At 41.7% G+C, this 22,956-nt stretch overlaps 1 protein-coding gene across 1 annotated transcript in view; it reads right to left on the bottom strand.

Annotated features, from left to right (window-relative positions):
- KCNAB1 (potassium voltage-gated channel subfamily A regulatory beta subunit 1) overlaps positions 1–22,956 on the bottom strand; it is a 221,364-nt gene that overhangs the window by 98,623 nt on the left and 99,785 nt on the right. The window contains exons 3-4 of the mRNA XM_075861532.1: positions 21,909–21,946; positions 6,909–6,988 (exon numbers count right to left, since the gene is read on the bottom strand). Of these exons, the coding sequence (XP_075717647.1) occupies positions 6,909–6,988; positions 21,909–21,946 (118 nt within the window). The remainder of the gene's footprint in view (positions 1–6,908; positions 6,989–21,908; positions 21,947–22,956) is intronic.

The following is a 22,956-nucleotide window of genomic DNA, read 5'->3' as shown; positions in this document are numbered from 1 at the left end:
CTCGTAGTGTGAGAGGTTCTCAGTTGTCAGTGATGAACGATCACTTGACAGTTTCTCTTGTTGCCCTTCAGTGGTGTCGCGCTGTAGCAGCCATAGCGGCTCGTGCCGGCGGGCGGCACGGGCCCCCTCATGCTGCGGGCCCCGTAGCAGCCGCTACGGCTGCTACAGCGGTAGTTACGCCACTGCTCAGGGGCTTCTGCATACATGACTTAGCACCAGAAAAGCTTCAGTAGGCCAAATGGTGGTCCTTTCCTTATGAGCCCTGCCATGTGCCCAGGCAGCTAATAACAGCCACATGAAGGGTATTGCCGTACCCGGGAGAACACACATTACAGCTTATGGGGTGTATATCTCCGGTGGCACATACTGGGCACACTATATCGGTCACTGACATGCTATATATATATATATATATATATATATATATATATATATATATATATATATATATATATAAAATTGCAAATCTCACTCTGCACCTTCTACTGCGCATTATCTTTTACACAGTACCTGTGGGGTCAAAATGCTCACTACACCTCTAGATGAATGTCTTAAGGGGTGTAGTTTTTAAAATGGGGCCACTTCTGGGGGGTTTCAACTGTACTGGTACCTCAGGGGCTTCTGCATACATGACTTAGCACCAGAAAAGCTTCAGTAGGCCAAATGGTGGTCCTTTCCTTCTGAGTCCTGCCATGGGCCCAAACGCCAGTTTATCACCACAAATGGTGTATTGCCGCGCTAAGGACAAATTGGGCAAAAAAATTTGGTGTTTTGTTCCCTGTGAAAATAAGAAATTTTGATAAAAAATGACATCTTATTGGAAAAAATTTCATTTTTTTAATTTCACAGCCCAATTCAAATAGGTGCTGTGAAAAAACTGTGCGGTCAAAATGATAACATCAACCATAAATTAATTCCTTGAGGGGTGTAGTTTCCAAAATGGGGTCACTTCTGGTGGGTTTCCATTGCTTTGATACCTCAACACCTCTTCAAACCTGGCATGCTGCCTATAATATATTCTAATAAAAAAAGAGGCCTCAAAATGCACTAGGTCCTTCTTTGCTTCTAGGGCTTGTGTTTTAGTCCACGAGAACACTAGAGCCACATGTGGGACATTTCTAAAAACTGCAGAATCTGGACAATACATATTTAGTAGTATTTCTCTGGTAAAGCCGTCTGTGTTACAGAAAAAAAATTTGAATACAATTGAAATTCAGCAAGAAAAATTAAATTTTCAAATTTCACCTCCACTTTGCTTTAATTCTTTCTAAATGCTGTTTTGAATACTTTGAAGGGTCTAGTTTTTAAACTGGGGTGTTTTATGGGGTTTTCTAATGCATAGGCCCCTCAAAGCCACTTCAGAATTGAACAGGTACCTTAAAAAAAAGGCTTTTGAAATTTTCTTAAAAATATAAGAAATTGCCGTTTATGTTCTAAGCCTTGTAACGTCCAAGAAAAATAAAAGAATGTTCAAAAAACGATGCCAATCTAAAGTAGACATATGGGAAATGTGAACTAGTAACTATTTTGGGTGGTATAAACGTCTGTTTTACAAGCAGATGCATTAAAATTCTTAAAAATGTTATTTTTTCAAAATTTTCTCTAACTTTTGAAATTTTTCACCAATAAACACTGAATATATAGACCAAATTTTACCACGAACATGAAGCCCAATGTATCACGAGAAAACATTCTCAGAATCGCTTGGATAGGTTTAAGCATTCCGACGTTATTACCACATAAAGTGAAATATGTCAGATTTGAAAAATGGGCTCTGAGCCTTAAGGCCAAAACTAGGCTGCGTCCTTAAAGAGGCTCTGTCACCAGATTTTGCAACCCCTATCTGCTATTGCAGCAGATAGGCGCTGCAATGTAGATTACAGTAACGTTTTTATTTTTAAAAAACGAGCATTTTTGGCCAAGTTATGACCATTTTTGTAGTTATGCAAATGAGGCTTGCAAAAGTCCAAGTGGGTGTGTTTAAAAGTAAAAGTCCAAGTGGGCGTGTATTATGTGCGTACATCGGGGCGTTTTTAATACTTTCACTAGCTGGGCGCTCTGATGAGAAGTAACATCCTCTTCTCTTCAGAACGCCCAGCTTGTGACAGTGCAGATCTGTGACGTCACTCACAGGTCCTGCATCGTGACGGCCACATCGGCACCAGAGGCTACAGTTGATTCTGCAGCAGCATCAGCGTTTGCAGGTAAGTAGCTACATCGATTTACCTGCAAACGCCGATGCTGCTGCAGAATCAACTGTAGCCTCTGGTGCCAATGTGTCCTCGCTCGTCTGACACGATGCAGGACCTGTGAGTGACGTCACAGCGTGATCTGGCAGAAGCTGGGCGTTCTGAAGAGAAGTGGATGATACTTCTCGTCAGAACGCCCAGCTAGTAAAAGTAGTAAAAACGCCCCGATGTACGCACATAATACACGCCCACTTGGACTTTTACTTTTAAACACACCCACTTGGACTTTTGCAAGCCTCATTTGCATAACTACAAAAATGGTCATAACTTGGCCAAAAATGCTCGTTTTTAAAAATAAAAACGTTACTGTAATCTACATTGCAGCGCCTATCTGCTGCAATAGCAGATAGGGGTTGCAAAATCTGGTGACAGAGCCTCTTTAAGGGGTTAAAAGCTGATAGACTGACCTATTAGCATATTACCCCCAATATGGGATTTAATTTGAAAATTCAAATATATTTTCTGACAAGTTACCCTCAAAGTCTAAACGGTAGTGTCCAAGTAGCTGAGATCACTGAGAGAACAGGTTTTTAATGACTCCCCAATGATTCAATAGAGAGGTAATATGGGTACGCTCAGGGGTGTAGCCATAAGCGGTGCAGGGGTAAATGTCACACTTGGACCCTGCTATATAAGGGAATACCAGTATCATAAATGGCACATAGTAAGTGGCTAGCGGGCTGCTACAGACTATGCATTAGAGCTCATGAGTTTAACGTTACGCTTGTGGATGCACTGCTTACTTTGCTGAAAATCTATGCATCTTTTCACTGATTCAGCAACATAGCTGTCCTATTATTTCCAGATTTAACAAGGGCACTTTGAGGAAAACAGAACCTTCCGTCTTTTCGACAGGTATATGACAGGTGTGGTATTTTCTAGCTAGGATTCTTTTACTCACTTGGGAACATAGCTTTGTTTTCATTTGTTTTGGTCTTTATTTTTATTTTAATAATGTCATGCAACCGCCTGAAGTGCGACATCACAGGATATGGTCGGGATTTCTTCTCATAATATACCATTACTGTATGCTTTAGGGAGGATTTGGCTAACATGTGGTTAACAAGGTTTACAAATATAGTTCAGTACAATTAAAAGACTGTTTTACAGGTCATTTTTTGAACTGTTGTTCATCATTAAAAAATTATTTGAAGATATAACAGTTGGCAAACAGAAAAAAATATAGATATTGGTCAGAAAATAATAAGTTGGGCTTTCAGGCTACAGCTATTTTTTTTTTTTCGCTTTTTATCATCACATTCCAAAAGCCATAACTTTTCATTAGAAAATCTTTTTATTTTATTTTTTTTAAACAATAAACATTTTAAAAAAATTATATATAGAGCACCGCTGAAATAGCAAAAACCTCTTTTTTTCAGGGGGGGGGGGGGTTTCTTGTTTTGATTAAACTTTACGACAAATGACTTCACTATATTTTGTTCCACTAGGGGACTTGAAGCTGCGATCGTTTGATCTCATGTAAGGTATCTCTGGTCCCAGCAGACAATCAGCACCTGTGCCCACATGATCACCATGACGTACATCTACGCCATAGAGGCTTTAGTTAAGGCTGTCCATCTGTCCCCGATTTCTTGCTAACCTATTAAATGTACTTCTGAATGGTAACCAGACTGAGTTTTTGTATCTTGTATAAACTCCTCCTGCAGTGACTACTCTAAACCAAGATGTCAATGTGCATTTTATGACTTCTATTTTTTATATATGTTATTGTTTTTATCTTTTTATTTTTTATAAAATACTTTAATTCATATTTTGAAAATTGCTTATGGTAATAAACAAATGAACTCTCTTGCCAATGTATCCATGAAAATAGAGGATTAAAGAACTCTGTGACCGGTAACTGAACACTGCAATAACATCTATGAACTTGACTGTCTGAATTCTTGAGTTTGATACACTTATTGATAATTAATTCAATTGATCAATAATTTTAGTTACTACACTTTGAGGCGTAGGTTTTCTCCTCTTTTTGTCTCCTTGTATTAAGACTATACGGATCATCTTGGCTGATACTAAAACCCTACTGACCAGAATTAGAGAATATTTTTTCTCTTGATGTTTAATTTGCTCTGTCAACCTATTATCTCTCTATTGATTCGCCTATTATTCTATTAAGAGAAAGTGAACCTCAAACCTGTGAGATTAATACGCCCAATATACCCTAACGGCAAGTGAATTATACATCTATTTTTTTAATTAATTCACTTATGTCTTATATCAACCAATCAGAATCCATATTTCATTTTCCCAGAGAAGTTTAGAAATTGAAAGCAGAACAATTGATCGATGAGACAATTTTGATATTAGGGGACTACAGACCATACAGTAGGGACTCCCCACACAAGGAGATTTGTACAATGTGGTACAAATAATAACCTGGTGCAGGCTGGTAAACAATGCAATGATCTCATTGGTTGCTGATTTTTTGTCTGAACTAGTTATACATTTCTGTAGCGAAATAAAAGCATGAGACGCAGTAGCGTAGCTATAGGGCTTGCAGCGGTCGCAATTGCGACCGGGCCCCGAAGCCAGGGTGGCCCACGGCCCCCTGCACCACATCTATTCAAAGTTACTATAGTAACTGGGGCATATCTAATAAACTATACAGGCCTCAAATGTAATACTTACCCTCCTCGTTCCTGAGCGCAGCGCTCCTCTAGACGTTTTTCAGTGTCATGACATCATGATGCTATGTGCGCCACGCAAAATCTTGTGACGCTGAATGGTATAAGGAACTGCGCCAGGAGCCAAAGAGGAGGGTAAGTATAAGATTACTGTCTGCTGTGGCCCTGTATCTAAGCCTACCATATGGTAGACTTAGTTAAAGGGCCCAGCAGACAGGATCACACATTGGCCATATATCTAATCCTACCATGCTGTAGGCTTAGATCCAGGGCCCAGCAGATGGGATCACACATGGTGTGATCCTGGCTGCTGGGCCCTGTATCTAAGCCTACCTTGTGGTAGGCTTAGATACAGGGCGCAGCATACAGTATCATACATGGGCCCTGTATCTAAGCCTACCATGTGGTGGGCTTAGATACAGGGCCCAGCAGACAGTATCACATATGGTGTGATGCTGTCTGCTGGGCTATGTATGCAGGCCCGTATTTGCCACTAGGCACTAGCGCTCTGGCCGGGGACTCCAGCACTGCTCCCGTCGCCAGGATCTCTCTGAGGTATACGTTTAACGTATACCTCTGACGGATGCCATACAGTTGCATCCGTCACCCATAGGCTCCCAAGCCTAATTCACATCTGCGTTGGAGGTTTACTTAGGTTCCTCCATTGCAGATTCCGCCGAACGTACCGAAAACAATAGCGCAGTATGCTGCGCTATTGTTTCTGGTAAAACCACGCACACCCCGATGCAACCCCTTAAAGTAAATGGGTTCCGTTGGGCGCCGGTTGTCTCCTGAACTTGACGGAGCAAGTGCACTCTGACGGAGCAGAACAACAGAATGTTGAACGCAGATGTGAACACGGCATTACCTGATTACTACCGATCATTCACCAACTTTTGAAAGTAGGTGAATGACCGCTAATAACTCCTAGTGCAGGGACTCCTTTGTATCTGAAGTAGTCCCCGCACTAGGTTTTTTTTTTAGTGGTGCACGCGCATGAGATGGGCCAGGATTCTGGCACATCTCGGGTTGATCCTGCGCCCCTTACAAGCATCAGTAAATTAAGCATGGACAGCTCTAAGCTGTCATTGATTAGTTTACATCACATGGTGCCCGGTTACCTCAGTTCATTGTCCTACTTTTAAAAGTAGGCCAATGATCCGGGGATAACCTGGGACCATGTGATGAAAACTAACCAATGACAGATTAGAGCTGTCACTGCTTCGTTAACTGTCAAGGACCCAGGAAAGGTAAGTATGATTTTTGTTTTGCTTTTTTTTATGTGTCACTAATGAGGTTTTTTTTTGTTTTTTTTCTTTACAGGTTTGATTGTTGGACTATGTCGGATTCGATGATTTTTTATTTTCAACAAATTGGATAACGAGGGTTGTGTGTGTGTGTGTGTGTTCTTTATTTCAATAAAATCTTTTTTCTATGTCTTTGTATTTTTTTAAGCTTTATTACTACTGCTTTAGTAATGGCCGCTGACTCATTGACAGTGTCCATTACTAAGGTAAGGCTTAGTGTTAGCCGGTGCACAGGATAACACTAAGCCCCACTATTAACCCAGTATACACTGCCACCAGGGGTACCAGGAAGAGCTGGGTGCGATCCAGTACCCAACCATCTGTAGTGATGGCCGGACACTGGGGCAGCTGCAGGCTTTCATTATTAGGCTGGGAAAGGCCAGAAACCATGGCCCTTCCCACCCTGGTAATGCTGGTCTGCTGCTTCTTTGTTGTATCTGGCTGGTTATGAAAAATGTAATTAAAAAAAAAAAGAAAAAATAATAATTGGAAAAAACTATGAGGGTTTAAGACATTAGCAATGCCTATGGCTGCTATTGTTGCACGTTGGGTCAAGTTTGGGAGGGGGCCCAAGTAGGACTTTTGCATCAGGGCCCATAAGCCTTTAGCTACGCCCCTTATGAGATGTAACTCACAAGTACACACTCTATACCAGGATCTTTTTTTCTCTGTAAATCATTTTTGGAAATTTGACAAAAAACACTTACTTTCCAGCTGCATAGACCTCTGCCGTGTCAAAGAGGTTTACTCCATTGTCATATGCAATGGTCATTAGCTGCTCAGCCACCTGACGAATTACAAAAAAAAAACATGAATCAATATTCTGTACATGTACATAGACATATTATTAACATTAATCATGCATCACCAGAAGTCAGTGGTTTGAGATAGCTGCTTTAGTTGCAGGTGAAGACTGCTACCAGAACTGGAATTCAGGATAAAAAAGGGACACAACATTCTCCAGTCATATGTGTATCACTAGTATTGTGCCTAATATAGCACAGTATGCTATATGTAGTCTGTGCCAGTGCTGTTAATATATCAGTTGATATACTGAATTGGATGAATGTAGACATGGTCCAAGCTAAATGAAATAAAATAAATGTACCCAAGGCCCCGGGACTAGATGGGTTACACCCTAGAGTTCTTAAAGATCTTAGTTCAGTTATTTCTGTCCCCCTCTTCATAATATTTAGAGATTCTCTAGTGACTGGTATAGTGCCAAGGGACTGGCGCAGGGCAGATTTGGTGCCTATTTTCAAAAAGGGCTGTAGGTCTTCCCCGGGTAATTATAGACCAGTAACCTTAACATCCATTGTGGGGAAAATGTTTGAGGGGCTATATTCAGGATTATGTGACAAAAAAAAGTATTATAAGTGACAGCCAGCACGGTTTTACTAAGGACAGAAGTTGTCAAACCAACCTGATATGCTTTTATGAAGAGGTGAGCAGAAGCCTAGACAGAGGGGCCACTGTGGATATAGTGTTTTTGGACTTTGCAAAGGCATTTGACACTGTCCTTCATAGACGTCTAAGGGGTAAATTAAGGACTATAGGTTTAGAAAGTATAGTTTGTGATTGGATTGAGAATTGGCTCAAGGACCGTATCCAGAGAGTTGTGGTCAATGATTCCTACTCTGAATGGTCCCCGGTTATAAGTGGTGTACCCCAGGGTTCCGTGCTGGGACCACTATTATTCAACTTATTTATTAATGAAATAGGGGATGGGATTAATAGCACTATTTCTATTTTTTGCAGATGACACCAAGCTATGTAGTATAGTTCAGTCTATGGAAGATGTTCGTGAATTGCAAGCGGATTTAAACAAACTAAGTGTTTGGGCGTTCACTTGGCAAATGAAGTTTAATGTAGATAAATGTAAAGTTATGCATCTGGGTACCAAAACCTGCATGCATCATATGTCCTCGGGGGAGCTACACTGGGGGAGTCACTTGTTCAGAAGGATCTGGGTGTACTTGTAAATCATAAACTAAATAACAGCGTGTAATGTCAATCAGCTGCTTCAAAGGCCAGCAGGATATTGTCGTGTATTAAAAGAGGCATGGACTCGCGGGACAGGGATGTAATATTACCACTTCACAAAGCATTAGTGAGGCCTCATCTAGAATATGCAGTTCAGTTCTGGGCTCCAGTTCATAGAAAGTATGCCCTGGAGTTTGAAAAAATACAAAGAAGAGCAACGAAGCTAATAAGGGGCATGGAGAATCTAGGTTATGAGGAAAGATTAAAAGAACTAAACCTATTTAGCCTTGAAAAGAGATGACTAAGGGGGGACATGATTAACTTATATAAATATATTAATGGCACATACAAAAAATATGGTGAAATCCTGTTCCATGTAAAACCCCCTCAAAAAACAAGGGGGCACTCCCTCCGTCTGGAGAAAAAAAGGTTCAAGCTGCAGAGGCGACAAGCCTTCTTTACTGTGAGAACTGTGAATCTATGGAATAGCCTACCGCAGGAGCTGCTCACAGCAGGGACAGGAGATGGCTTTAAAAAAGGGTTAGATCATTTCCTAGAACAAAAAAATATTAGCTCCTATGTGTAGAAATGTTTCCCTTCCCTTTTCCCATCCCTTGGTTGAACTTGATGAACATGTGTCTTTTTTCAACCGTACTAACTATGTAACTATGCTAAGGTAAGCATTAATGAGCCACTTGTTTGGCAAGTTAGCACAGGTTCCTTAAACGTACTAACCCTATGTAGCGGCTATTTATGTTTTTCTTGTTTTTCTGAGCTACTACGTTCCTGCCCTATATAGTGATGATCTGTATCTTTTTAGACCCAGCAGCTCTGACCCAACACTGGGAAACCAGTCATAAAATCTCCAAAATGTGTATGGGAAAAAGCACTATCACTGCCTATATTTTCTTCACAGTGTTTATCAGCCCTCTGATTGGCTGCAGCAGGCACATGCTACGTGCATATAAACAATCACCGGGAGTTTCCAGAGCATCCGCCCTGGATCGCCAGGGGCAAGTATGTCTTTTTTGGTTTATTTATTTATTTAATTTTCAGCCCCCAATAAAAAATGTTAACACCCTGATAACCCCTTTAACCCCTTAAGGAAGCAGCCTAGTTTTGGCCTTAAGGCTCAGAGCCCATTTTTCAAATCTGACATATTTCACTTTATGTGGTAATAACGTCGGAATGCTTAAACCTATCAAAGCGATTCTGAGATTGTTTTCTCGTGACACATTGGGCTTCATGTTCGTGGTAAAATTTGGTCGATATATTCAGTGTTTATGGGTGAAAAATTGCAAAATTTAGAGAAAATTTGGAAAAAATAGCATTTTTCAGAATTTTAATGCATCTGCTTGTAAAACAGACGGTTATACCACCCAAAATAGTTACTAGTTCACACTTCCCATATGTCTACTTTAGATTGGCATCGTTTTTTGAACATTCTTTTATTTTTCTTGGACGTTACAAGGCTTAGAACCTAAACAGCAATTTCTCATATTTTTAAGAAAATTTCAAAATCCTTTTTTTTAAGGTACTTCTTCAGTTCTGAAGAGGCTTTGAGGGGCCTATGTATTAGAAACTGATAAAACACCCCATTTTAAAAACTAGACCCCTCAAAGTATTCAAAACAGCATTTAGAAAGTATTTTAACCCTTCAGGCATTTCACAAGAATTAAAGCAAAGTGGAGGTGAAATTTGCAAATTTCATTTTTCTTGCTGAATTTCAATTTTATTCATTTTTTTTCTGTAACACAGAAGGTTTTACCAGAGAAACACTACTAAATATGTATTGTCCAGATTCTGCAGTTTTTAGAAATGTCCCACATGTGGCTCTAGTGCGCTCGTGGACTAAAACACAAGCCCTAGAAGCAAAGAAGCACCTAGTGCATTTTGGTGCTTCTTTTTTGTTAGCATATATTTTAGGCAGCATGCCAGGTTTGAAGAGGTGTTGAGGTGCCAAAACAGTAGGAATCCCCGAATAGTGACTCCATTTTGGAAACTACACCCCTCAAGGAATTCATTTATGGTTGTTGTTACCATTTTGACCGCACAGTTTTTTCACAGCACCTATTTGAATTGGGCTGTGAAATGAAAAAAATTAAATTTTTTCCAATAAGATGTCATTTTTTATCAAAATTTCTTATTTTCACAGGGAACAAAATACCCCATTTTGTTGCCCAATTTCTCCTGAGTGCAGCAATACCCCATTTGTGGCGATAAACTGCAGTTTGGGCCCATGGGAGGCCTCAGAAGTGAAGTAGCGCTGTGTGTTCTTTGGAGTGCAGATTTTGCTGGTTTGGTTTTCGGGTGCCATCTCGCATTTGCAGAGCCCCAGAGGTATCAAAGCAATGGAAACCCACCAGAAGTGACCCCATTTTGGAAACTACACCCCTCAAGGAATTCATTTATGGGTGTTGTGACCATTTAGACCCCATAGTTTCTTCACAGAACTTATTTGAATTGGGCATTTAAAAAAAATAATTTTTTCCAATAATATGTCGTTTTAGCTCAAAAATTCTTATTTTCACAAGAAATAAAATTCTACATTTTGTTGCCCAATTTGTCCTGAGTGCGGCAATACCCCATTTGTGATGAGAAACTGACGTTTGGGCCTATGGGAGGGCTCAGAACGAAAGGACCACCATTTGGCCTACTGGGGATTTTCTCGCGCAAAGTCATGTGTGCAGAAGCCCCAGTACAGTTGAAACCCGCAAGAAGTGACCCCGTTTTAAAAACGACACCCTTAAGGCATGCATCTAGAGTTGCAGTGAGCATTTTGACCGGAGAGATACACCCCATAAACTGTAATGTGGGTTCTCCCGGGTATGGCAATACCCTCAATGTGGCTGTTATCAGCTGCTTGGGCACACAGCAGGGCTCAGAAGGGAAAGATAAGGGGGATAAGCTGTGCGGAGTGCATCAGGGTAAGTAGAATTGGGGTAAATTATAAAACAAGGGATCTATGATAAATTTTAAAACACTCTTTCATACAGAGCTCTGGTTTTTCGGGACACGCGTTACATTGATATATTGTGTCCTCCCTTATACCCCTCTTATAGCAGACTTTGCACCTCTTTTGACTTTTTCCCTTCTTGCCAGTTTGGGGAACTTCTCCTGGAAAGTGTTGCCCTGGTACGATGCGTGTGGCCTCGCTTCCAGAAGTACTGGGTGCCCCCCTGTTCCTGGTCCCTAAAGATTAGGTTCTTGATAATCACCTCTTGAAATTCCAGGAAAGTTCCCGTCTGGCCTGTACATCGACGTAGCACGTACACATTGTACAATGCTATCTGTATGATGTGCCCGGCCAGCTTCTTATACCACACTGCATGGCGCTGTAGGGCTTCAGGACTTAATCTGACAAGTCCACCCCTCCCATGTACCTATTGTAGTCCAGGATGCAGTCTGGTTTAGGGGTCTCTGTACTGGTACCTCGTACAGGTTCATGGGTACTGGTGTGACATCTCTCTTGTCCTTGTACTTGACACACAATATGTTGCTGCTAGATTGTGCCCTGCGCTCACCCCTTCTTGTTTGCCCTGCAGAGTCTTAGGGAGGCCTCTCAGATTTCTTCTAGCAGTGCCGCATGCCACAGGACTGGAAGCGAGGCAGTTGAAGAGTGGGACGCCGGTATAAAAATTATCCAGGTAGAGGTGGTAACCCTGGTCCAGCAGTGGGTGCACCAAATCCCACACAATTTTTGCATTAACTCCCAGTAAGGGGGGGCATTCTGGGGGCTGAATACTGCGGTCCTTCCCTTCATATAGCCCAAACCTGTAGGTATATCCTGATGCACTCTCGCACAGCTCATACATCTTCACGCAATACCTTGCCCTCTTACCCGGCAGGTACTCGCGGAATTGAAGCCTCCCTTTAAAATGTACCAAGGACACATCAATAGAAATACACTTCTCGGGGGTGTATGCTTGGGAAAACCGGGCACTGAAACGGTCTAATAGGGGTCTCCGTTTATTCAAAAGGTCAAAACTGGGGTCATCTCGGGGTGGGCACGGCTCATTATCAGTATAATGTAAGAAGCGAAGTATTGCCTAATTTTTTATTTTTTTTTAGGTTACAGTTCAGTTCTGAAGTTGCTTTGATGGACCTATATATTAGAAACCCCTATCAAACACCCCATTTTAGAAACTAGACCCCTCAAAGTATTCACAACAGCATTTAGAAAGTTTATGAACCCTTTAGGTGTTTCACAGGAATTTAGAGCAAAGTAGAGGTGAAATTAAAAAAAATTTTTTGTCAGAAAATCCTCTTTATACAATTTTTTTTCTAACACAAAAGGTTTTACCAGAGAAACGCAACTCAATACGTATTGCCCAGATTCTGAAGTTTTGAGAAATATCCCACATGTGGCCCTAGTGCGGTAATGGACTGAAACACCGGCCTCAAAAGCAAAGGAGCACCTAGTGGATTTTGAGGCCTCCTTTTTATTAGGCACCATGTCCGGTATGAAGAGGTCTTGTGGTGCCAAAACAGTGGAAAACCACCAAAAGTGACCCCATTTTTAAAACTAGACCCCTTGAGGAATCCATTGTAGTTTTCTTGGGGTGCATGCGGCTTTTTGATCAGTTTTTATTCTATTTTTAGGTGGCGTGGTGACTAATAAACAGCAATTCTACTATTGTTTTTTTATTCTATTTTTTTTACAGCGTTCACCGTGCGCTATAAATGACATATTCACTTTATTCTGCGGGGCGATACGATTACGGCGATACCATATGTTTATAGTTTTTTTTTATGTCTTATGGCGTTTGCACAATAAAATACGTTTTGTAAACAATCATTCACTTTTTGTGTTACCTTATTCTAAGAGCCATAACGGTTTTATTTTTCCATCAATAAAGCCGTGCGAGGACTTATTTTTTGCGTAACGAACTGTAGTTTCGATCAGGACCATTTTTCGGTACATGCGACTTTTTGATCTCTTTTTATTCCATTTTTTGGGAGGTGAAGTGACCAAAGAATTGTGATTGTGGGACGGTTTATTATTATTTTATTTTACGGCGTTCACCGCGCGGGATAAATAATAAAATAATTTTGTAGTTCAGGCCGCTACGGACGCGGCGATACCAATTATGTATAGTTTATTTGTTTGTTTATATATTTTTATTAATAATAAAGGACTGATAAGGGAAAAGGGGGGATTTTTACTTTTAATACTTTTAAAACTTTTATTTTCTTATTTTTACACATCTTTTTTTAACTTTTTTTTAACTTTATTACTTTGTCCCATTAGGGGACTTGAGGGCAGGAGGCCCTGATCGCTATTCTAATACACTGCACTACATGCGTAGTGCAGTGTATTAGAGCTGTCAGCTACTCACTGACAGCAAGCATAGTGGGTCCTGAAGTTGTCAGGACCCACTAGTCTTCCGTCGATGGCAGAGCCGAACGCCAGTGTTTGGTGTCCGGTTGCCATAGCCACCATTGCCAGCCGCTATCGCGTAGCAGGCCGGCGATGGCAGCTTAACCCCTAAAAAGCCGTGATCACTATTGAACACGGCTTTTAAGGGGTTAATCAGCGGGGACACAGCGATCGGTCCCCGCTGTAGGAGCTGTGACAGCTGCTGTACGAGACAGCAGCTGTCACAGCTCCTGCATGTGTCGGGAGGACGGCCAAAATGGCCGTTATCCCCGCGACGTAATAATCCGTCGCTGAGCGCTAACGATACAGTTAGCGCGACGGATTATTACGTTGCTGAGCGCGAAGGGGTAAAGGTTTCATGCATGTGGCAGAGATGTGTGCACAGAAACTTATGGTTGAACACAGAGTCCCTACAGCTCTGTGCTACAGAGCTGTAGACAATCCTTATGCTGTCATGTGGTTCTGCCATATGGCCCTAAGGCCTTATTCACACTGTTATATTGTAAGGGTATGGGAAGGGTCCCCCCTTTTTCATGGTGTGGAGCAGCTGTTACCTAGAGCCGTGCTGCAGTTTCTTAAAATCTACAGATTTATGTTTGTAATAACCTTTTCTGTCTTATCCGGGACTTAGATCAATGCTAATGTTTTATAGGTTATGTATATTTTTCCACTGTTTTACTGACACCTAGTGGCCATGTTGCATTATTATGTGTTGCTATGTGCACAGGACCTGTGGTCACATGTATTGAGCTGTGTAGGTCCTCAAGCCAGATAAGCTTACTGCTATCTAATACTGTTCAGGCAATGGTGGCTTATACTGTCTAATGCAGGTGCCAGAAAGAACAGCCCAGGCGTAATCTTTAATGTCTACTATAATATTCGCCAAAAGCTTAGCAATGGTGTAAACAGCATAGGGACGCTCCACTTATTTATTAAAAAGGCAGCTGCTCCCGCCTAACGAGGGTTAAGTGTGTGAGCTGCAGCCCATAGTGCAGCAGAAGTGCTGTTGTACTAGTGGGCAAAAATAGACCCTGAAGCCAAGGAGGGCACATTGCTGTGTTTGTGTGGACTGCAGGAGCCTTCCCGCAGATTATTGCTGTGTAAGAGACAGCGTTAGATGTAACGAGTGGAAGTTGCCTGGGGCCTTCCCATTATTGAGTTGCTGAGACAGTGGGTAAGAGTTACCTGGGGCCACCGTACGATAGCGACAAGGATTGCTGTAGGCCAAGAGGCAGGGAACGGCATGGATTTAAAGTGGACACCCTGTATCAGGGAGGAGCTCGAGCTCTATCTGAAGGAACCAGGCTGGTGAGCCATCATTGCGGTATTTCCTGCCATTTGCTAGAAGTTACTGCCATTGTTGCGAATATTTAAAGAGACTGTACCTCTCTCTAGAGAAAAGTTGATTGTATTCCCTTGTGGCCATTTTGAAAATATTCCCGGCCTAGTAAAGAGACTATTGTTGCACCTAACCTGGGCCTCTTGTTATCATTCTGTGACTAACCCTACAAGGTTTTAAATGTTACTTGGCCTTACAGTATTACAGCTACCCACAAGATGAGTTGTACAGAGCCATAATATGGGCCTAATAGAAGTCTATGGGGCCATGAAGAATTCAACAGAAGAAACTTTAGACTCAAGGTAGTTATACTGCATCAGCAAGGTCTATCCCAGACAAAGATTTCAAAGCAGACTGGGGTTTCAAGATGTGCTGTTAAATTTATTTTGAAGGAGGTGTGGCCAGAAGCCGTAGCGCATGGACACCTGAGATTAGAGCTCCCGTTCTCATCCTCTTTAACTTTGGGCAAAGCTGTCCTCTAACACTCCCCATGAGGAAGAAAACTAGCCAGAAGCTCCAGCCACATACAGCTGCACCTCCGGGTGCCTTACCTACCATGGAGCTGTACCTCCTACCACAACGTGCAGATCCTACTCCAGGGCCACCTTCTTCCCATGCGGCTGACACCCGCCACGTGACCTGCTCTCTTCAACGCCTGCACTGATTACTAAGGCGGATGACTATCCGGAGACTCCTCTATCTCCAGCGGCATCCTCCTCATTATTATCCGGGATGAATCCTCCCAACAGCCTGTGGCCACAAGATCCAGAGCCTGCACATCGGCTCTTTCTGCTGGAGCCGCTCCGTTCCACCCAGCGGGAGAAGCTCCTCGAGGCCAGGTACAACCTACCACTATCTCCCTTTCCTTGTCGACTCCTCTCCTACCGTCTGGGAAACAGTCGCCATAACTCCAGAATGCATGCAATGTACCTGATGTCACCTCAATGCATGCAGAATTTTCCCAGCCTGAACCATTCCCTCCATTACCAGCACCATTACGATAGTCAGACACCCAAGTTGAATTAGGGGCTACCTCCTCTATGAGTCAATATGGGACAGATGGGGATACCTTGAATGCTCCCTCATTGGACCAGGCTGCTGGCCCTTCACCACCTTGCCAACTGCCTCCTACACCCTCCCGCTGGCTGACATTTCTTTATAATATTCCTACCAAGACAGACTTTGATGCGTTAGTATATAAGGTCACCTAAACCTGCAAGGCAGAAATAGCAATTGTACACAAGGATCTTACACAGCTCGCTAACCAAGTGGATACTCTGGACACTGCACAGAATGATACCCGCCATTATATTTCTCAGCTTCAAGAAACAATACATGTCCACGGAATAGCACTTAAGGACACTAATCATCACTAAGAGGACTTGGATAATAGAGGCCACAGAAATAACATCAGAAAAAGGGGCCTTCCAGAAGCTACAGGGGATAAAGACATGTGGATTACCCCGGAGGCCATCTTTAATCTTATCCTGGGAGAGCCTGCTACACATCACATTAAATTGGATAGATTGGTTGGAGAGGAGAATCAAGGACCGCAAATCCACAATATAAATCAATGAACATGAACAGTAGGTTCTTAGTTATCATTTTGATCAAATTGTATAAGCGCACTTGCCACTTCACGGCGACCTCCGATAAGTAGGTCCATACTCTATTGGTTGCAGCAACGCACGGCGGCGCCCACCACGACAATACCGCACGCGCAGAGGGAGCAACCCAGAGGCCCAGCAGTACCCCTGTTACCAGGCCAAAGCCTTGGGTCTGGGCTACGTCCCCCCACAAGTGCAGCACCACAGCAACAGATATCACCATACAGCAGCACAACAAGTAAACAGATGTGATGAACCCACCTTTAGATGCGCCCCCAGTGGCCAACTGAGAGCACAAGAGCAGAAACACTTATGAGGTCATTCTTTAATTAAAATCAGCTGGGTTAAAAGCATGGAGTGCTGGTACCAGAATTGCAAAAAAGGGAAAGAATTAATAAGTGGCAAGTGGGCTTTTTCAATTTGATCAAAATGTTAACTAAAAACCTCCTGTTCATGTTTACTGATTAATATTGTGGATGTGCGGTCCTTGATTCTCCGCCCCAACCAGCTTATTTATTAATTATTTCCCTTTTTTGCAATTTCTGGTACTAACACTCCACCCTTTTAACCCAGCTGATTTTAATTAAGTAATGAATGATGATGAAAGATAAAGTCCACCATCCAGACTTCTTTTTAATGAATTCTCCGTAATATAAATAGAAAAGAAAAGTAGATCCGGAGTTTTTTGTATATAAAATATAGCTTTTACTTGTTTATCTTAAAAAATTACTTTAGAAAATTTTATTTTTGATTTTAATTAAGGAATGACCTCAAGTGTTTCTGCTCTTGTGCTCTCAGTTGGCCACTGGGGGCACATCTAAAGGTAAGTTTATTCCATCTGTTCACTTGTTGTGGTGCTATATGGTGGTGTCTGTTGCTGCAGTGCTGCACTTGTGGGGGGACGTAGAACATCCTGTTCATGTTCATTGATTAATATTGTGGATGTGCGGTCCTTGATTCTCCTTTCCAACCAGTTTAAATTGGATAGAGACCATTGAGCACTTTAACCTAAGGGTATGTTCACACGCTGAGAGGCAGTTACGTGTGAAAAGACAGACTGTTAACAGCTGCCTCGTTTCACACGTAAAAGCTCCGCCTCGTAATTTACGAGGCGTCTGAGACGCTCGTAAACCTTGAGCCGTGCTTCATTGATTTCAATGAAGAACGGCTCAAATTACGTGGCAAAGAAGTGCCCTGCACTTCTTTGCCGAGGCAGTCAATTTACGGGTCGTCGTTTGACAGCTGTCAAACGACGACTCGTAAATAACAGGTCGTCTGCACAGTACGTCGGCAAACCCATTCAAATGAATGGGCAGATGTATGCCGACGTATTGTAGCCCTATTTTCAGACGTAAAACGAGGCATAATACGCCTCGTATACGTCTGAAATTTGGCCGTGTGAACATACCCTAAAGGGACTGCCTCTCATCCTTGAGATGTGATCTGCTGTGTTCATGATTTTGAGACCAAGGAACGCATTAAGGCCAAAGCTCGCAATTTCCGGAAATTTTAAAAAGATGGTGCTCTATTCTGATCTTTCCTGGATCACGCCGAATAAATGCACGCATCTGCGCCTGCTCCTCACTCTACTACTGGACTCACAGGCAATGTATCGCTGGGGTTTCCCATTTGCTCTGACGGCTCGTAGAGACGGCCGCTCGGTGACCCTGAAGTCTTTTGATGACCTACCTACCTTCTGTGCCACTCTGGACATTCCTGTTCCAGATATGTTGGATTGGGAGGTGATATCTCCACTGCCTTCTGCTCCCCCTGACTGGCTACCGGGCCAGCACAAACATCTGCCATCTCGCCTAGGGTATCCCCCAAATGCTGACTTTCCTTGCTTGGACAATGGCGTTGTCATGTTCATAACCTACTACATTTATTGAATCCACCTTCTGGTAGATTTGTTTACATTTTTGAGGACTCTTATTGTACCTTAACTATTTCTTATGTTTCCCTATTTGATTTGATTTTCAGGTTGAGGACACTCTTGTTTGGTCCTTTTATTGGCATTGTTTATAAGTGCTCTTATGTTTCGGCACCCCTCACCAACAGAGGAATTTTTCGTTTTCCCTCAATTATAGGAGTACTAAAAGCTTTAATCTCCGGGTATTAACGTACCTGTATTATAAAATTTTTTGTTTTCTCTTTTCCTTATCCAGGTCTTGTGTTACCTGGTTCTCTTGACAATTGCATTTGTTGTTTATTTTTGTGTGTCTTTGTTTTTGTCCAGCATTGGTCTTGTCTTTCCCTCGTCCCCCTTGTGTTCTTTGCTCCCTCCCCACGACTTGGTTCTTCATCTCCTGGTCGCAGCCGCTGTCTTGTACATTGTCCCACTACCATCCCTTTCACTAAGAATCATCTACATCCCTGCCTAAAGAGTCTCCTCTGGGTGAGTACTTTCCACTAATATTTACCGCGCTTTGATGCTCAACATGTTGAACTGTTACATTAAATGTCAGAGGTCTCAATTCTAATGCAAAACGACGCCTGACACTTAATGAGCTCAGGACCCTAAAGGCAGATGTGGTTTTGCTACAAATAACCCACTCCTGTGGAACATTTAATTTTGCTCGTAGATATTACCCGGAAGCATACTCTGCCACCAACAATCGTATGAAAGCTGGCACTGCCATTCCCCTATCCACTACATGCCCCTTACAAATTACCTTCTCTCAGCTAGATCCCAATGGCAGATATGTCATCCTCCAAGGAACATTATAAGGTACCATGATTATTCTTTGCAAATTGAGATATTTCAGCAAATTGAGTTGGAGGTTGGATCAGGATTAATTCTCAATGCTAAGAAATACAGGCAGAAACTTATCCATCATGCAATACCATCAGCATCTGATTGGCTCAAAATTTATTCTGCAGCAGGACAACGACCCCAAGCATACAGCCAATGTCATTAAGAACTATCTTCAGTGCAAAGAAGAACACAGAGCCCCGGAAGTGATGATAAGGTCCCCACAGAGCTCTGATCTAAACATCTATCTGGGATTACATGAAGTGACAGAAGGATTTGAGGAAGCCTACATCCGCAGAAGATCTGGGGTTAGTTCTCCAAGATGTTTGGAACAACCTCCCTGCGGAGTTCCCTCAAAAACTGTGCAAGTGTACCTAGAAGAATTGATGCTGGTATGAAGGCAAAACTGGTCACACGAAATATTGACTGGATTTCGATTTCTCCTCTGTTGATGCACTTCGTTTTTTTGTTAGTTGATAAAAAAAATGATTAACACTTCTATTTCTGAATGCATTCTTACTTTGCAGCATTTTTCCACAACTGCCTAAAACTTTTACACAGTACTGTATATATGTAACTTTATACTGTAATCTAGCACTAGGGTGAACACTTACTAGAGCCAGCGGCATCTGTGTGTCTCTCTTCCCGTCTATCACTCTGCTCCTGCTCCCTCCTCTCCTCTCCATAGATGTCTATGGGCAGCTGTAACCTAATCCATCAGTGAGCTGAGAGTCCGTCTTGTTTAAGACAAGATGGAGTGAGCAGTAAATTCAGAGTGAGTGAACAGTTGGGAGGGAGATGAAAGGAGCCTGATAAGTGGAAAAAGAGGCATTTTTCTCTAATAAGATATATTACAAATATTTTTCTTATATTCGCTTGTACTATTGATTTATGCTAAATTTGTTTCAATTGCAGTGCCTATTTAAAGGTAACCTTTCAGCTATTTACCTATCAAACTGGTCCTAGCATTTAAAAGATCATGTAAAACGATGCACCCACATACCTTTTGTTTGGTTTGTATTAACTTGTTTGTCCATATAAACGACTTTATTGCCATATGCAAATGACTCTGCAAGTGCCACTCCGGTGGTCCGTTTCCCTGCTCACCTCTGCCCCTTTCTCAGGATTGACATCAGCACGCTATGGCCATGTCACGCTCATCCTCACCGAGGAGGCGGAATTGAGCAAGCTAAAATAGTGAGAACAGGAGAACTTTCAGAGTGGAACTTGCAGAGTCATTTTCATATGGCAATAAAGTCATTTATCTGGAAAAACAAGGTAATACAAACCAAACAAAAGGTATGTGGGCACATAGTTTTACAAGACCTACCAAATGCTGGGACTAGTTTGGTAGGCAAATAGGAGCTGACAGGTTCCCTTTGAGAGATTCCGCATATGGAATTTGGGAACAATAAATGATGACTTGGGGATTGACACATGTAATAAACATTTATGAGAGGATGACTGATTGATGCTAAGGAATTATGATTGTTTCCCAGGGTGTGCAAAGCAGTTGTCATTTTTTGCTTGCAACAAATCTCTGACAAGACAAAACATCATAGTGCAAGCCCCTATAGATTCCATTGACACAAACAACATCTGGAATCTTGTTTAGAAGAGTCATATATTTTACTGTTCAGACTTCTGGATCAACATATATAATGTGATTTTCTGGTTTCAACAAACAATAATTATTCATGGTAAAACTGTATACAATTTTCAAATATACTTTGTTCATTAATTCCTCATGGTTTTTACAATCCCTGCTTGTAACCATTGAGTGGAAACCTTCATTGTTTACTTCCAGAGGAAGAAAATCTGTCCTGGACATAAGACCAAATAGGTATGCGGCAGGACCAGTATAGTTTTATACTCTGTTTAAAGAGTATCTGCACTTTCAACAAACTTTTGATATAGTCATAGAGACATATCAAAAGTTTCGATCGGTGGGGGTCCGTGTGCGGAGACCCTCATCGACGCTGAAACTAAGGTGCAGAAGCGCTCAGCTAAGCACACTGCACCTTCGGCTATAATCGGCAGTCCTCTTTAGACTGGAGACGGCTCACATAGAACGTCTATGAGTCCGTCTTCAGACTGATAGGGAGCACTGATCACAGCCAAAGGCGCATAGCACTCAGGTGAGCGCTTCTGCACCTTCGTTTCAGCGTCGAGGGTCTCATCACCCGGACCCCCACCGATCGAAACCTTTAAAAAGCCTCTATGACATATCGTTTGCAGAAAGTGCAGATACTCTTTAAGTAAATAATGAAGGCTCTTCTTCACTGACTGCAAGCAGAGATCTCACGCAATTGATACAAACTATAACAGAAAATTGTGTAACTTTTCATTTTGTAAGAAATAATATTAATTTCCTCACCCTGGAAAGCTTGTTAAAAACGTGTACAGAATTAGTTATAAATACAATTGTGAAACAGTGATTGTTTTGTGATAAAAAGGTGTTGCACAGTCTCATGCTGATTGTGAAGTTTTTTCCCAAATAGCAATGCTGCACTCCAGCGGTGGCTGACATCACATTTCACATCATGCTTGTGTACAGCTATGCAATATGTCAGTATTGTTAGCAGCCCCTCTCTGGCAGATGTGCCAACTACTTTTGTTCCTCAATTTTATGTCCCTTTATCTTACCTCATCAGATATCTGTCCACCAAATGTCACCCAAGTACCTAAAATAATTAAAAAAAAGAATGTAATAGTTAATGGGAAGTTACAATGTAAAGCAAACACACTAAAATTAAACCTCTGTGAATGAATTGATGGAACATAGGCTGGCTCTGGTGTTTTTTTTCTATAAATCTCCCGTTCTAGGATTCTTCCGTAAAGTATACAGATAGGTTTTAATTACATACATTTTTTAAGCTAAAACCAGAATTGGATCCAGTAGAGGAAACTCATAAGGCCTTTCTTTATATATTTATATATTTCTTCTATTTCCTGGTTTTGGTTTAAAAAAATACATGCTAAATCTGCAGCAAATCTGCACTGTGTGAACAAGACAGAACGGAATAGATTTTTAGCTGCAGAAATTTTTGCAACAAAATCTAAAGGCGTGCAGAGGTCTTGGCTGGATTCATACAATCGCATATTTTTTGCAGATTTTGTTTCATAAGACTGGGGCTAGATTTTATTTTAGTGAGCGATAAATCGATGTCCACCAGAATGCATTAGTCTAGGGCTACACGCAGTATCTATCTCACTATTAAATATCACTGTGATAGTCTCTGTCCATAGGAATGCATTCAGTAGCTTGAAAATCTCTTCAAAATTGCTCCAGTCAAGGGTGTAGCTCAGCAATCCCAGCACGGAGCGATTAAAAAAAACGAAAAACGCTATCAAATCTATTACTGGAGCAATTTTGAAGAGATTTTCATGCTACTCTATGCATTCCTATGGACAGCATATCACAGTGATTTTGTAGTGAGATAAACATCCCTAGACTAATGCATTCCTAGGGGCAGCGGAAAAAAAATGTCTAGCGAATGAGGTTCATCAAAACTTGAATTCGGTAAAACAAATTGCTCACCCCTAGTTGTGAATGATGTTGTAACGTATAGGTAGCTCTATTTATGGCTATAGGAAAAGAACCAACTGGCCACTAAATGGGTTAAGTTTTTGTATACTGCTTATTTTATGTAGAAATTAACTATAAGGGCATTCCCCCACGTGGCGGTTTTCC

This window comes from Rhinoderma darwinii, chromosome 4, assembly GCF_050947455.1.
Source record: "Rhinoderma darwinii isolate aRhiDar2 chromosome 4, aRhiDar2.hap1, whole genome shotgun sequence".
Taxonomy (NCBI): domain Eukaryota; kingdom Metazoa; phylum Chordata; class Amphibia; order Anura; family Rhinodermatidae; genus Rhinoderma; species Rhinoderma darwinii.
The sequence above is the reverse complement of the archived record's forward strand: the minus strand, read 5'-3'. Positions and strand labels throughout refer to the sequence as shown.